This window comes from Perognathus longimembris, chromosome 2 (assembly GCF_023159225.1).
Source record: "Perognathus longimembris pacificus isolate PPM17 chromosome 2, ASM2315922v1, whole genome shotgun sequence".
NCBI lineage: Eukaryota > Metazoa > Chordata > Mammalia > Rodentia > Heteromyidae > Perognathus > Perognathus longimembris.
The window spans coordinates 127,282,048-127,298,885 of record NC_063162.1 but is presented as its reverse complement, the minus strand read 5'-3'; the positions used below and the strand labels follow the sequence as shown (position 1 = coordinate 127,298,885).

At 41.8% G+C, this 16,838-nt stretch overlaps 1 protein-coding gene across 4 annotated transcripts in view; it reads right to left on the bottom strand.

Annotated features, from left to right (window-relative positions):
- Positions 1-8,129: 8,129 nt before the first annotated feature.
- The window catches only part of St7 (suppression of tumorigenicity 7), a 204,289-nt gene continuing 195,580 nt past the window's right edge, over positions 8,130-16,838 (bottom strand). For 2 of the 4 annotated variants that reach the window (XM_048340111.1, XM_048340113.1), the window contains 2 exons: positions 15,527-15,666; positions 8,130-8,477 (listed from right to left, as the gene is read on the bottom strand). In XM_048340111.1, coding sequence (XP_048196068.1) covers positions 8,382-8,477; positions 15,527-15,666 — 236 coding nt within the window. In that variant the 3' untranslated portion in view covers positions 8,130-8,381. Of the gene's footprint in view, positions 8,478-13,768; positions 14,779-15,526; positions 15,667-16,838 lie in introns of those variants that run through there. The other 2 variants (XM_048340110.1, XM_048340112.1) reach the window with 1 other exon arrangement.

Sequence of the window (16,838 nt, the reverse complement as noted above, 5' to 3'; positions counted from 1 at the left end):
TAGATCAGTAATGCTAATTTGGGGATGGAAACAGGAAGAGTAGGAAAGGGTAAGGCTATATAAACATACTTTACACCCCACATGCTCACAGTAAACAGATTCTAATTCACCTTGAATGGTTTGCCGTGGCTGATAAGAGACATGCACACTGAACCCATGGGCCTCTACATCATTACCTTCTCTCCCGACATCTACTATGAATCCTGCCCAACAGGAAGGCTTGTGACTGAAACTCAACCCTTAGAGCATTTCAGAGACACTGAAAAAGGGGGCGGGTAAACTAATAGTGAGCTGTGAGCCAACAGGGCTCTTTCCTCAGGGAGCAGGTAGGTATCTGCACTATTACCTTAGTGTTTGATTTACCTGACCCTGTTTTACCTAGCTTCTGGTATCTTATCTATCAACTGTCTGTCTGTCTGTCTGTCTTTTATCTATCTTGCTATCTTGTTTTTTCCTTTTTCTTTTCTTTCTTTTTTTTTTTTTTTGCAGAGGAGGGGAGGTCAGAGTTTTCTGCTTGCTACACATGTTCTATACTTGCCATGCCCCAACCCTTTTTGCTATTAGTTTATTTTTTTAATTTATTTGTATTTTATTGTCAAATTGATGTACAGAGAGGTTACAGTTTCATACGTTATGCCTTGGGTACATTTCTTGTACTGTTTGTTACCTCCTCCCCTCCCCCCACTATTAGTTTGTTTTTCAGAGACAGTCCCTTGTTATTCCCAGGCTAGCCTCAGCCCATGGTCCTCTTGTTTTGGCTTCCTGAGTAGCTGGATTACATGTATGCCATCCCACTTGGCTCCCAGCATCTTTCTATAGGCACCACAGTGTGATTCATGATGCTCAGCTGAGAGTTCTAGGCCCTGGGTTAAGGCCCTCAGTGTGAGCGCAAGTTGAGTGGATCCAGAACCAGATTTGGTGAATACTTTAATTAATCCAGAACTTCGACTATACAGAAAGGAATTTTACACATCTTATATATTCTAGATTATTTGTAGCAATGACCAACATCTGGATCCAATAACATCTGGAAAGTGAAGCTTTATGGGCTTCATACATGATGAAAGGCCCTCTAAGTTGTTTCTCCCTTAAATGCAACAAAACAGAAGCCTTCATAAGCCTTATAATATGCATTCTTATGAATGTATAGTGTACTCCTTCGACAGGAAGTACACATAAATTCACAGCACACTTTTATCAGATGATGTTTCCTCATTGACAGGATTTAATATTAAAAGTTATAAATAACATCTTAATGTGACAAAACATTTTAAAGACATAGTCTCCTTTCCAAATTTCCTTCCATAAATTTGGCTGTAATATAATAGCCTCAAATTAGGCAAAGGGGAACAACTGACCCAATGAGTTGTTTTTTTCTTTTTCTTTTTCCTGAGCAATTTCTGTGCGTGGCTTTGACAGACTACCACAGGAATAGCTTGCAAAACTCAGGGAGTGTGACTTGATTGTTGGAGTGTTCCTCATCTTCATGTGTTACCTCAGATTCTCTTCCTGGGAAGGTAGGCTTTGCCTTGGGATGGATTCAAAGAAACAAGTCATGTCAGTGCACAGCTGTAGGAGTGAGGAAACAGGGCTGGTGGGTGTCAAGGTGGCAGGCTCCTATTGCCAAAGGAAGGCAAGTGAGGATTGAGGCAAGAATGTAACATCAGCCTTGGCCTACTTAATTCCTTTATATTGATTTGGGAAAACTACATTGGAAATCAGTTTGAGCTCATGTTAGAAAATGTTTTTCTTTCTCTGCCTTTAATTGTCCTGTCTTTTTGAATTTTTGCCAACCTTAGAATTTAGTGATAGAAAACAACTTTGTTTTGGTGTATGGACTAGGATGAAAAAGCGCCCAATCCCAGAATATGATTTTTTGCATACATAATTATGTTAAAAATCTCAAAATCAGTTGATGTCTGAACAGTCCATGATGAATATCCTCACAAGAGACACACAGGGTGGGAGCCCATGGGAAGATAGAGGCAAAGGCTGGAGTAGCTACAGTCTCAGCCCAGGACACCTAGCACACTAGAAACTCAAAGAGGAGAGCAAGGTCATCCCTAGCGCCTCTGAAGGGCACCCAATTTTGTCACCACCTTGATTTAGTTCTAAAAGCTTAGGTGTTTTTTGGCTCCATTGTTTTCCGATATCTAAGAATGAATGTAAATATGAACAAAATGCTAAAAAAAAAAAAAAACAAAACATAAGGAGAGGAAAGAAGGGCCCTTTGAAGCCCTTGCTTATGGAATTGCAGTTACCTGTTTGAATAGCTGATAGGCAGACCTGGTGACAGCTGTAGACACAGAGCTGGGGACAGCTCAGCTAATTGAAGTGCCCTGTAGGTTCTCTTTGCCCTCAAGAACCTCTCTGATAAGTAGCCCTTGACCAGCTCCTTATATGGCTATGGGAAGCCTCAAGAGGCTGAGATGTAATTTGGAAACAATCTGATTCTCATTTGTCAAGGGTCTCTGGCCTTCAGTTTTTCAGCCAATGGAGACAGCAGAGGGTTCCAGGGACTCTTGTGCCCTGGTGCTACTCAGTCACTTTTCCACTGAATATTCCCCCTTATCTTGCAAAAGAGAGGTGCCTGGGGCTTGTCACACTGTGTTGGACAATGAATGGCTCAGATAATTTGAAAGCATGAGGGGAAATCTGAGTTAGGAGAGTTACACAGGAAGAGAGAGGCTCTTGACTTGCTCACCTCTTGAGAGCCAGTGGAGCCTACTGAGACTCACTAAGCTCAGACCGTCTGTGTTTGCTTTTTTTCTAATCATGAGGGGAGAGGTTGGCATCAGCCATATGAGAACTGCATGGGGAAACCGCGCATGCGACTTTGCCCCAAGGTCTATGGATCTTACATGAGTGAACACACCCATGTTCACTGTGGTATTCCCACAGCTGGATGGAGCCCAGTGTGGAATGTGTGTTGGCTGAATGAATGAAGCAAAGGAATGATCTGGGTGGCTCATGAGAGCTCAGAATCCACAGCACATAGAGGAGAGGGATGTGTTGTCCCAGCAGGATCTACTGAATTGACTAAAAATATTACATTCTGTGAAATCCCTGACACTTAATGGCGTGTATATGCCAGAGACACAGAAGATAAAAACTTCATGACCTCAGAGAACAGAAGCTCATTCTCATGTTTCTGCTTCAGAAGAAGGTACTGTGGCTTTTTGTCAGTGGTCATGATGGTATCTGGCCACCCCCTAGTCCATGGGGTCACTCAGGTGCCAAATCAAGTCTGCCCCCAAAGAAGGCTACAGACACCCCAACAACCAGTTGCCCTATCTAACCTCCCTTGCAAAAAACTTCCTACATTCTTTCCCCAGGTAAATTTCTTAGTGGAGAGGACATCTTCTCTGAGGTGTGTACAACAGAAGAAGGAAAACTTCCAGGGAAAACAAGAAGCCCAAGAATGGAGCAGACAACTCTCTGGGGCTCCACTGTGGCAGCCCATATTTAATGTAGAACTGTAACTGTGGAGTGAGAGCTATTCAGAAATGCATACCCAGGAGTGTAATGGGACATAATATATGAACTGACTTTGGAGTAACATGTAATATGCTTAACATAACATTGTAACCAGGGGAGCCATTCTTTAAGAACAGAACAACAAGGGAGAATAAATATCATTAATACAAAATGAGTGACGTGGGAGTTCCCAGTTAGCAGGGGGTTTTCTCACTCTGCAATCAGTTTTTAATTGCATAGGCATCATCCTATTTGTCAGAAACCTGTGTTAAAAACATAAAGTATAATATGCTAGATATAATACCTAAAAGGTCTTGGGAGGGAGAACTTGAGAGAGGAAGCCTGAAAACTCAACTTCGTGGGGTTTCTACTTATCTGGCCCCAAGAGAGGTAATATTCACTGAATTCACCAGAGCCCCAAAGCCTGATTTTAAATGATTCATTCAGAAGCAGTCAGGTGATATTTTTCCTCAGATGACTACAGAGAGAACACTTAAATTGTGACAATTGGCCCATATAATTTCTCTACTTTGTATTGATATTGATGGGCAGCTTAAAGGTCCCAAGACCCCACTATGGTATTCAGGGTCAACATTCAGAGCCAGCCTCTGAAGGTCTCCCAAGTAGCAGGCTGTAGTTGACACAGCACAGTGCTTAAGTAGGATGCACCCAGCTTCCAGGCTGGGTGTAGTCTGAGGTGTCCCTATGACTTCTGTCTGGCAGGCCTCCCCTCCTGGGCAGGATGAGATGTGCAGAAAGACCATCTGCCTTGTTTCCAGGAAGCTCCTTTGATCTGGCATTGGTCTACTCCAATGTGTTCCAAATGCCATGAGATGTTAATGAATATTCTTTACAAGGGAGAAGAACATCCTAGAAGCTAACCAGGTGGAGATCTGTTGGCAACAGGTCTATTTTGGGACTTATTATTTTTGAGGTAGGAATTTCTAAGATAGTGACAAAGGCTGCAAAGAGTCACCACAAAAATATTTTACTGGGCAAAACAACTGTCAAAACCCACTGGGCAGACACTGGTTCATGTTCACTACAGGGTCTTCTTGAGGTCTCAAATTCACAGATCATAATTGGTATTATAATTAAATCATGTAATCTGGGAATATTTCCTGATCTCCTATCCAACTCACATATGACTAGAAGAAATGTACTCACTCCCTTATGTGACTGTAACCCCTCTGTGCATCACTTTGACAACAAATAATTAAAAAGGAAAAAATGTGAAGTACGTAATGTCATTTGAGACCTGCTCAGGTGCTGCACCTTCTGGGATACTTAAGTGGTAGTTACTTGTTCATGGAGCTAAAGGTCAGGTGAGGAGAAATCTGCTCCCACTTGAAAGACCAGACAAGGCAGGGAGACAGGTGAGTAAGCACCTTTGGGCAACACTACGCAATGCCAGTGCCCAGGTGTGCAGTGGTCCAAACCCAGCTCTCACTTAGGTCCTGCTCCATGTAGATAGCAGCCCTGGAACCAGGTTGATAGAGTGGCTTAGTCATAGAGTTGAGTTACACACATGTTCTGGTTAGATTCATGAGCCAGCTGGCATTGGGATTATGGCTTCCCAGATGTTTCTGAGGGTCTTGGTGAGTGTTTTCAGTAGACATTAGCATTCAGATTGAATAATTCAATAGTTGATCTTCTCTGATGTGTCATACCTTCGGTTGAAGATCTAAATAGAACTCAAGGCACCAGATGGAAGAGTTTGCCCCATTTTCTTCCTGCCTAGTCTAGTTAGGATATCTCATCTTCTCCAGCTCTCGAACTGGAATTTACACCACTGGATTGCCCAGTTGGCAGGCTTTCAGACTCTGCCTAAATTACAGTATGTTAACAGTTTTCCTTGATCTCCAGCTTGCAGACCAAGTGTGTGTGTGTGTGTGTGTGTGTGTGTGTGTGTGTGTGTCTGTGTCTGTGTGAGTATGCATGTAATACATGTGTATTTCTTTGTGGGTAAGCATGTGTGTTATTGGCTATTTCTTTGAAGACCTCTGACTCATTAACTACCTTGCATAGAAGATTATAACTACTACCAATAATCATGTAGGCAATGCATAAGAATAAATAATACCTATCAAATAAAATCTTACTAGAAAAGTTTTTTTGCCATTAAACTGCTATTCTAAGAACAGACTAAATGATTTTTTTCATTTAAATAAGTTGAGTTTTGTTTTGCTTTTGCTGGACTTCTATAGAATGATGTTCCCTTCTGGTTTAGTGGTACCTTCTTTCCTACTTTGAGCACCTAGTTCTACCATTCTGTTTTCATTGAGCTGTATAGAATACAAAATTTCTAGTTCTAATATGCAAAAGTATACAAATGAATGCTTTGGATAAACATCTATCCATCTATCTATATCTATCTATCTATCTATCTATCTATCTATCTATCTATCCTTTCCTATAAACAAACATATTGATCCTTTGAGTCAGCAAAACAACACTGGGATAAGAGCAACATCCCTGGCAACAAGAGTCCAAGGCTAATACTCCATTAGTGATTTTTAGGTACACTCAAGAGTTGGGCAGAGGTGGAGGAAGGGGGTGGGAGAAGGAACATGATAGTACATACTTATAATCTCAGCTATTCAAAGGGAAGACAGGAGGAGTGGTATCTGAGGCTGGCAGAACAAAGTGCAACAGAAAATCTGAAAAACACCAAAAAAGCAAAAGTTCTGGCACAAGTGGTAGAATATTTGCCTAGTGTCAGGCTCTGAGAGTAAACACACACACACACACACACACACACACACACACACACACAAGAAGCAAGAAGGTCATAGCCTTTGCTCACAAACCGACAGGGTTGTAAGGGTGAAGATCTGGCAAGTTTACCCAATTTTACTTCCCTCAAGTTCACTTAGGCCTTCTTCCTCCTTGCCCAGTTGCCCTTCTTTTGGCCTAGGGATTTATTTCCTTCAACACCCCCTTCACCTTTGTCTATGTTGTCACCATCTTTTTTCCACCCGTATTTCTCTCATTCAATTTCTACCCTTCCAAATCTTAAATTTTGCCTATTTCATGAAACTGCTCTGAAATCATAATAAATACACTAAGAACATTAAAGTCTTCATCTCAGCTAGATAGGGTACACTCCTTCCTTACTTTTGGAGGTGGAGGCAGGAGGACTTCGAATTCCAGGCCAACCTGGGTTACAAAGATAGACTTTTAAAATGTTTTTTATATTTCTTTGCTGCATTTCCTACAACACATGGTTTTAACAACTTGATGTGGGTTTTTTTTCTGCTGCACTTGCCTAGAGCTCTTAAATTGAACTTCAGTTTCTAGGCTTTGTACAACACGGACTCCGGGTTCAAGTAGGCTGAAATGTCCTTGGTTTCTTCCATTACAAGAAAATTCTACTAGATAATTTTTATTTGGGCTCCAAATGCTACTTTGAAGTCTTCCCTGGTCCTTCTGAGTTGGAATCAGTCTATCTCCTCCAACACAGATAAAAGTTCATTTGGACATTTCATGTACTGCACCAAATCATCCACCCAATCATTTGAGCATCCACTCTATGTCAAGAGTTGTAAGATGGAAGAAGAGGCAAGAAGATCAATGAGGCAAGCATGACACTGCTCCTAACAGCAGGATGTGAGGCTGACCTCTGTACCACGTAAGCTCTGTAAGAGCAGCAACGAGCTGTGTATTATCATCAGGGCTTTTCCCCAAGTAGACTGGAAGAGTTTTCCAAAATATGCTTATCCCTGGTACCCTACCTGCCTTCAGGCTGGGTTGCCCTTAGCAAGATCTGGAACTTGAAGCTGTCTAACTAGAAAGAGATGGGGGTCCATCTCTTCCCACCCTGCTGCCTCATGCTGGTGGGAAGCTAGGATTCCAAATCAAAGGGACAACAATATGTAGAGGACAGTGCTTTCTTAAATACAACATTGAGATCTTAGAGGGAAGTACTTCTTTAGAGGATTCAAGTTCATTTAATTTTCTTCTTTTGTGTAAGCAGAGCTAGATGTTCTTCAAGGTATGAAGCACATGCAAAGCTTTTAAAAGTGGTGAAGACAAATGATCACTTTGGTTTGGATCACTGAACTATTCAAATAGTGCTCATATTCAAGCATCAAAAATGCATAATTTTTTAAAGTACCCTTATAAAACATTTTAAAAATGGCAAGGTGAGTAAATAGGTTGGACAGCAGACTGTTGGGTTCGTTCCTTTCTTCTATAGATTTTCCAAAGAAATGATTCCTGACAGTGAAGTGGTGGGTATTAGACAGAGTTTGAGGGCTAGAAAACTTATGACATGTATGTTTGCTTCACTGGTAATTCCCAACACTAATCTCACACATTTAGCCGAGAAGGATGCTCAGTTTGGCATTTCTCATTCTAAAATTCCATTTTTTTTCTTCTTTGGATTCTGAGGATACAGCCTAGAGCCTTGCACATGCCAGGCAAATGCTCTACCATGAGCCATAGCCCCAGCTGTAAGATTCCATTTTCTTAGCCACTGACTGAGTGGCTCTGAGGGCTGAGAGGAGCTCTGTCAGCAAAGAAAACCACATGGTAGCATTCGGCAGCCTCCAGACACTTGGAAATCATGTAAACTCCTAGGATTATTGAAAACACTAACATTTGTAAGGGTTGTGTGGGGAAAAAAAAACATAAAACATAAACAGTTGCTTCAATACACAAAATTTTATTAGATTTTTTAAACTTTTTTCTTCTTTTTTTGGGAGGCAAAATAAAATAGAATTGAACATCAATGAATTTTGTACAACAAAAACAGCTTTTAATATGGAACAGTTCATGAACATTTTAAAATCTCGGAATGGCTTCCCTTTGTCCAAATCATGCTTTCTTGCGGTCCACGATGGGTTGGCACGGAGGAGACAGCTCTGCCAGCTGGGCGAGGAGAGGGAAGGACGCGGCTTCCCTCAGATCCGAGTCAGCTGGTGCCACAGACTAGAGGGCAAGATGCTCTCTACTTTCTCCATGACAAAGTTCAAGGGCGCAAACAGAGTACTGAGGAACTGCAAAAAAGAAAAGTAAAAAACAGAAAGATGCACGAGTCAGGCAAGACCTGGTTCCCAAGATACTAAACCGAACCCCTCTAGTGAATTCTTGCCATCTTCAGATGTTTCGTTGTAATAGAAATCTTACAAGGCTACAGCCATCTTCGTGTTTACAGAAAGTGTCCGGAGACAGTCAAAGCTGCATTCCAGCCCTGCTAGATAAAAGGGATGTGTCTGCTGAAGCCTCCCTCACCCTTGACAGCTGCCGCAGTGCTGAGGGTCCTGATGGACTTTGGGGGATATCTGGCTGCCCTGCACATGAGGAGAATGAGGGATGGGTAGCAAGCAGGCAGGAGAGATAGAAAGTAGGGATAACTCAGACTATTTGCTCACCTAAACTGGGCAAAGCATGACTTCCAATGGAAAAGGCAGGAGTTTTTTTTTTTTAAAGGTCATTTGTTGTGTATGGATTTCTTTGAGAGCCTGTTATCTTCCACCAATTCTCTGCACAGCCTGACCTCGTTTCTAAGTGGCATGTGGCATGAGAGTCTGGAGGAAAACTAGTTGTTCTCTCTGGCAAAGATTTGCCAGACTGTTGAAGTGAAGGCTCCATGAAACCTGTGGGAACTCTTCCATTGCGCTATGAGATTCCGCTCTGCTTTTCATGTGGAAAATGATGCTCTTCAGATGTGCCTTGCAGGGAAGTGTGTGCTTGGCCTGAGATTCACTAATTGTGATCTCAAAGCCATTCTGAGTATATTCTTGTGAAGCCATTAAGAAGCCATCCAGCATTTGACAGAAGATGAGTATCTGCATGGGTTTCTGGTCCTGTCTGTCCAGAATCAAGGCATTGTCTTGCTAGGCTTTTAAAAAACAACGACTGTGCAGTGCATTCTCTTAGTCCGTGATCCATAGGCTAAGCACTTTCTACCCCACTAAGTAGGGTAGAGGGTGAGCACACATACACCGATGTTGTTCTAAGGACCAACACATACAGTAGAAACTGCAGTCAATGAAGCTAGAACAGGCTGCTTATGGGTTGTGGGTTTTCAAGAAGAGGTATGACTAGCAAGTATCACTGATCTCTGAATACTTATTTCTTGTGTATGTTAAGGACTAGTAGTAACACCTTATAACCAGATCAAGTGTAGTATAATTTCATCAGTCCATCTTTCACATTAATATATTTGCTAAGACATTTAAGTAATACAATGTAAGGAAGTCTAGGACAAAACTCCCTTATAAGAGGCTAATTCAGTGGTGGAATGGGAATGGCCATCAAGATGGGGGCAAGGAAAAGCAATGCCCAGCAGACAGACTTAGTGATCAGGACAGAAGCCAAAGAAACCACCAGAGGGGTTCAGAAAACACAGATCATGAAAAGCTTTGTGAAGTGAAGCAATGGAAATAGATTCTAATGGATGGGTAGATGTCAAAAGAGATAGAGATATGGTACAGATGGTAAGACAGAAATCTGAACAAGGAGCCTTTGTGAAGATATAAGTGAGCAAGTAACAGGTATGGTCAGAGAATTAGTACAGTTGTTTCACTGGAATAGTTCAACACAGAGTTAAAAAATGACTAGAAGAATACAGCATGAAATTATCCTTTATTGAGTACACAGAACAATTTTAGATACTCTAAGGATGGACTGTCTATTCATTGGATTAGAACTGGGCAGTGTGCTGTCATAAATGCACAGGTAGGTACTGTGGGAAACACTGGGCCCAGGGATGAGTAATAACTGCCCAGATACTTCTAAAAGAGTCTTGGTTATGAGATGGCAACATCAGTAAGTTTACTGACTACATCAAACCAATATAATGTAATAATATTATGTATGAATAGCAGTATATATGTATATATGACATATATAATCAGGGAACATCAAGGCCCCACAAATCTCAGCATTTGCCTGTTGTGCTCATCTCTACAAAACGAAGGTAAGTGCTGATGAAGTCTGGATAAACAGAGATACTACTGTGTTGGAAGACAGCTCCATAAACAAGATGATATAGCTGGTGGTTATTATAAACCCAGTTTAGAACAGCTCAAGTTGGGAAGATTTAGGGTAAGAACTGGCTGAATATTAGCCTGATCCAGTGCCATTAGAATAAAGGCCTCCCCAAAGTCTAAGCCCTGGTGATTCCATCCCCTCAAATGCAGGAGCATCTCAGTCTGAAGTACAGAAACAACTTCACTAAATAGGTTAAAATAAAGACAGCTTGCTTACTTGGTTTTTGGCACTGACTTGGATAAAAAGCACAAAAGTAAAGCATCTGCAAATGAAGAAGAGAACTTGTCCTGTTTGATGTCCATGACTGCCTCCACTTCCCCACTACATATTTCTTTCCTGGCTTACATTGCCTTCTCCCCAATGTTCCGAGGGAATGACACTCCACTATCCCTGATGATATAGCGATCTACTTTTCTTCCTTCCATCTAGAATAATCTATCTTTGAAGCAACTCAGAAAGGCTCCATACAGGGCAACTGTGCTTTTCCCCAGAGGCCTAATATACTCACCTACAGAACCCCGGTTGAAATATGCTCCCTTTATTACTAAAGCCACCTGTCACAACCTCCCTCCCTCCTTCTCACAACCTTCCTTCTGTGGCACGCCTGCAGAAGAAGCAGTGCAGGAAGGGAAGCATCTGGAGTCAGGGAGAAGATCAAAGGCAGAGGTTTTCATTAGAAGATGTGGAAGTTTGGAGGAGCAAACTTTGCCCCTCAGGATGCCTGGTGAAGCTCAGCTGCAATTCTTTAGATGTTTGAAAACCCATCAATACTTTTTTTTGAGACAAAACCAATGCACAAAGAGAAACAGCAGTTTCATTTCTAGACTTAGGTGGAAATTTATTGCCTTAACATTTAAGTCCAAATGAGCCAAGCCAGGCAACCTAGCAGAGCCCATCTATCTAAGTGTTCAAAATTTCAGTCCAGAGGGCAGAGAGGTGGCCAGTTTTGAACCAAAATGTCCAATAATTCAATCAGTGTCCTGTGTCAAGAAAAGGGAACTGAACTAATCAAAAAAGAGAGAGTGACACTTCAATCGCCTGATCCTCCATTTCCTGAGACACAATTACTTAGATGCAGGTTATGGCTCCCAACATGCTCCGTTAACAGGAGAAACGCCTCTGCTATCTGAATAGGTTCCAGGTGCACTGCTGCCAGCCGACAACTGACATCTCACTATAATCAATATCAGACTTCAAGGAGGTCATGGCCTGTACGAGAAGACGAGTCAGAAGTCAGGGAGCTCCATCTCAGAGGAGGAAAGACAGGCCCTTGAGAGCAGAAGAGGTCAGAATGCTGACCTTCACACATTCTGTGAGGAGCTAGACCTGCAATGATGACTTATTTATATGAGCAACCTTATCTTGGGGACCAAACATTTTAGGAAGAGTTACTCCTAAGTCACTGAGGTAGATTAGATTAGGGGGCGAGGCAGTTGAAGCCTCTTGTCTCACTCTTTTCCAGTGTCTGACACTTAGATGTGGCTTCCTTACTGGCTGCAATCAGTGTGTAAACACACTGGAGTTCCCACGCTGTGTAGTCTAGGGGCAGGGGGTAGCACGATCTCTCTGCATCTATTAAAAGTCTTTATACCAGGGACATTATCTCAGAAGAGAGCTGAGAAAGTCACTTTCACAAGCTGCAAATGGTTTCATGCAGCTGGCAGGGCAGCTGTGATAACCCTTGAGGGTGTGGAGGGCTTTAGGAGGGGTCTTGTGGAGTGACAAGGGTGAAGATGTGGACAAGACTGGGAGGGAGGGGGAGGAATGGGGCTTGTCTCATTCAGGTCATCCATCTTCTTTCTCCACTAAGCCTTTCCAGACATTTTAGAAACTGCTAGACATATTAGCCATCCCCTACAGACATAAATGAAGGGAAAGATGGATTGGATCCTCCATACAGAGGTTTAAAAGCAAACTTATCAAAACTACATTTGAAAATTATGGGTAGCTGATGAAACTATCACACCTTGATGGAGAACAAAACATGAAGACCCTAAAGGCTGATTTCTATTTTATTCAATCATTTCATCCTAGACTCAGATACAAAGCTTTGAAAAGTCAAAGAAGAGTGGCCTCTTGCACAGTAGCAACCCCATATTCTGAAGGGATATAACCTTTCTAGTGGGCTTCCAAGTCCTCTTCTATTTACCCTCCCCTGACCTCCAAACGCCTTGCTGGTTAAAGCAGCCACAAAGTATTTAGTTCACATTTGCTACTGTGAATCTTCGGCCAGGAGCAGCATACCTGAGTCACTGGAGAGCATTAGACAACATTCAAGCTGTGCCCAGTCAAATAGGCAGGAAAGATAAGGTGGGGCAGGCATCAGTAATTTTTAATGATACTTGATGATTCTACCACACAGGTAGATTTGAGGTTGAAGCTTGAGTAGCTCTGATAGTCTACCATGTAGCTTCAAATGGCTGCTTAAGGGTTTGCCTTTCATGAGACCATGGTCCTCGAATGGAAATATGGTCCTCAAACCCACCTTCAGAGTCTGATGAAGTCTTTGCAAAAAAAAATCCAAACATACATACACACACACACACACACACACACACACACACACACATCTTTGGTGTTACGATCAAGATTCTGAATTGTGATGGTGCATCCAACTAGAATCAATGTATTTTAGAGGCTGAGAATCTCCATCTTGATCCAAAGTACTAACACCAAGTACTGTTACCTAGCATAACAATCAATGAGATGCTAATATTATAAATGTACTCTGACTTTACATTTTACAAAGTTCCATTCTAATCTCAGAGTTTGGGCAACCACTTTTCTTTATAGGGCCGCTATGGAGAAGAGAACAAGGAATTACATATATCCATAAACCAAAGAAACATCCACATTGGCAACTTGGTTGATAGTGGATTTAGAAAACATACCATGTAGGGGAAGACTTAGGAAATGTATAAAAGAAGGGAGTAGGAGCTTCAGTGTGGCTCTGAAAAGCTATCAGATGATCTGCAAGAGAATAGAGCCCTGCCTGGCATGCTTTCAGGGCAGAAAAGAAATAAGAAGTGGAAATGGAAGAAAAAAACAACAACAACAAAAGTGAAAGTGAAGGGAAGTAGACTACTATAAGGAGTTCTGAAGAGCCCAATAATAAAATGACCAGTCTTAATTGAGATGAGTCTAGATGACCTTTCTTTAGTTAATACTGAAGGCATTTTGTTTAAAGTTCCTTTCAACCTTAAGTTTCCATGATAGTTAAAATAAAAGAACAGAAGAAATGCTAAATGGTATCTGATTTGAATGCTGATTCTTTAAAGACCACTACTGTATATTCATTTAATAATCATTTATTGAAAAGCTACTATGTGCAAGACACTGCAAAACTTTGGGGATACAAAGATGAGGAAGCCACAGTCCTGCTCTCAAAGAGCGCACATTCTAAAGGGGAAGGGCAGATAACTCTCCAACAATCATATAGGACAGTAAATATGATCATGTAGACATTCATGGAACTCTGCATGATCATGGAGGGGAGATACCTCACTCAGCTTAGGTGAGACTTAAGAAAAGCTAAGTATGAAAGAATGAAGACACATTTGTAGGGTGAATAAGTGGGGTGGCAATGGTGAAGGACCACCTATGCACAGCAAATAGCACGTGCAAAGGCAGAGAGTTGAGGAAGAGCCTGCATCTGGACATGGTGAGTAATTCATTATGGTTGAAGAGCAGGGTCTGTGCAAGAGTTGGAAAAGCATAGCTGAGCCAGTAAGCAAATGCTGGATGACAACAAGCCCTGAACATTATGCTGGAACTTTATTCGAAAGTAGATGGATAATCATTGAAGAAACTCTCAAGCAGGAAAGTAACATGCTTACATTGTCTGTTTAGAAAGATCATGTGTCAGTATGACAGAAAGCCTGACAGAAGATCAGACTGGAAGCAAGGAGACTAGCGAAGACAATTTACATGATTCCAAGGAAGAAATAATAAGAACATAACCTAAGAGAGAATGACAGGAAGGAAAGTGAATTAGGTTTATAGAGTACCTGGGTGATAAATGGTTAGGACCACAGAGTGTGAAGGCCAAGCAGAGATGGAGACAAGGAACAGACTATGTACTTCCCAGTTTGTGGCCTAACTGGGGGAATGCAGGCCCACTGTAGAGGTCAGGAGCACAAGGGGAGGTACGGTATGGGTGATGGGAGAAGAAGGGTGATGAGTTCAGTTGTGAAAATGTTGAGACTGAGGTGCCGGTGGGATTTCCAGTTCATCTTCAACACACATGAAAATACTCTCGCAATTCCAGTCCCTGAACTCTGCCGAGCAGAAAATGTCAATCATCTGGAAAGGCATTAAATTGACCCAGCCAAGTTAGAAGTGATTCCTTACTGATTCCACTCACCTTGAAATCTGAATGCAGCATCACGGAAACAATTGATGCTCTTTTCTGTATTGCTTCTGTTTGACACCCTACCTTGCTGAATGAGCAGGTAGAAATGGTCTTAGGCTATCAGTCCAGAGGCCTTATCACAGCCCATTCCACCACCTCCTCAAAGCCAATTCACAGATTTTCCTAATTTCTAAATGCTGTGTCAGTACACGTCTTAATATGATAAAATTTCATACCTTCTCACAGCTTGTTCCTCAAACAGGTCAAGGGTCTGTAACTTTTGAAAACTATTTAAATAATTTCTAGAAATATAAATCTCATCCCTTATGAAGGAAAGACACAATACCCAAAGATTGGAAATAATGCCATTTGATGTGTACGAAATGGAACCTTTTTTCCCACTATTTTCTAATTTGCCATGATTCCTTCCATTATTTCATCCTTCTGGACTTCATGCATATTTTGGAAACTGCTGAGATTTTGTTTTGGGGAAGAAAGCAAGGCATGCATTAACAACCTAGGCTTTCTCACTCAGCTCTTAACCCTTGGATTCCATTGATAAGGAAAATTACACAATGAGCTAGTGATCTCTGAGGGCTTCTAACCATTTCCAGGCAACAACACCCACACTTCTCATACACTGCTTCCCCTGGTTTTCCCTACCCATCTCCCAAATCTTCCCTCTTGACAAATACTCACAGCTTTTGCAAAGACCCCCATAAGTTCTGGGAACTGATGTGTCAGGAGGGCCAGCATGGCTGTGAAAGAACACAATCCAGCAGTAAAGAGGATAAAGAAAGGGAGCTCCTTCTTTGGGTAAACTGAGACTTCATGGAAAGCTGTGGAGAAGACCAAGAGGGAAATGTTAGAGTTGGCATGAAAAGCATCCTTGAGGGATTTCTATATGATGGGACTAATTCCTTAGAGCCTTGGATAAATGCTGTTGGCAATGAAACAGCCAGACACTGGAAAAAGCACGGTCAGAATTTTTCCCAACCTATGGCTGCCTATCTGGTTCTCCCAAGCCCAGCTCCAGCCTTGCACTCCAGCTGGGAGCACAACTAGGTAATTTGGGGATGTCTCCTATTTCTGTAAAAGGATTGCAGCATCATTTATATCTTATCTATGGTATTCCTTTCTTAAATGTGAACAAAATAACAAAACTTCATTCAAATTATAACATATGTGTCCATCGAATAACATCTGGAAAATCCAAAATCAAGTATACTGGGAAAAAAATCCTGTCCATACTTCCACTTTCCTGTATTTAAAAAGTACTAAGTGTGTGGGGAGGGTGGGGGACAGGGGAGGAGGGAAGGAGAGGCAGGTGGAAGAAATATGAGAGGGGGTAACAAGTTTGATAAGAAATGTACTCACTGCCTTACATATGAAACTGCAACCCCTTTATGCTTCAATTTGACAATAAATAAAATAATTAATTTTTTAAAAGTACTAGAATGAGGTGATATTCATTTATCATGGACTTTTTCCTGGTTGATCCTGAATATGTCAGTGGAGGAGGCTACTCTGACAGCATGCTGGCTTCCTCAAGATGCTAGGGATGCAGGTCAGATTTGTAAGTTATCTGGCACAACTGTAGAAAACCCTTGATGATAAATGAAACAATCATCACCATCAGGAAAAGAAAACAAACAGAGAGTTTGGGTTTGGGGAAAATAAAAACAAAACAGTGGTATGAAAGTCAAAAGAACTGGCATCTTCCATCTGCTGATCATGTGACTGTCTGGCGAGATGACAGCAGTGGCCAGTAGGGGAGGAAGAGAATGACTGCATAGATGAGAAGAACTGCCCAGGAGCCTGGCAGATGGAGAGCTGAGAAAGTGCAGGTGAGCAACTGGGGCACTCAAACTAAAATGATCCATGGTCCATTCTCCTCAGAAATACAAGGTCTAAAGGCCTTTACTTGTCTATGCATCTCTTATTGCTCAAAACTCTAATCTGCACTGCTGAAAACTGAAAGTAGAGAGGATTGCATCCTGGTTAAGTCAAT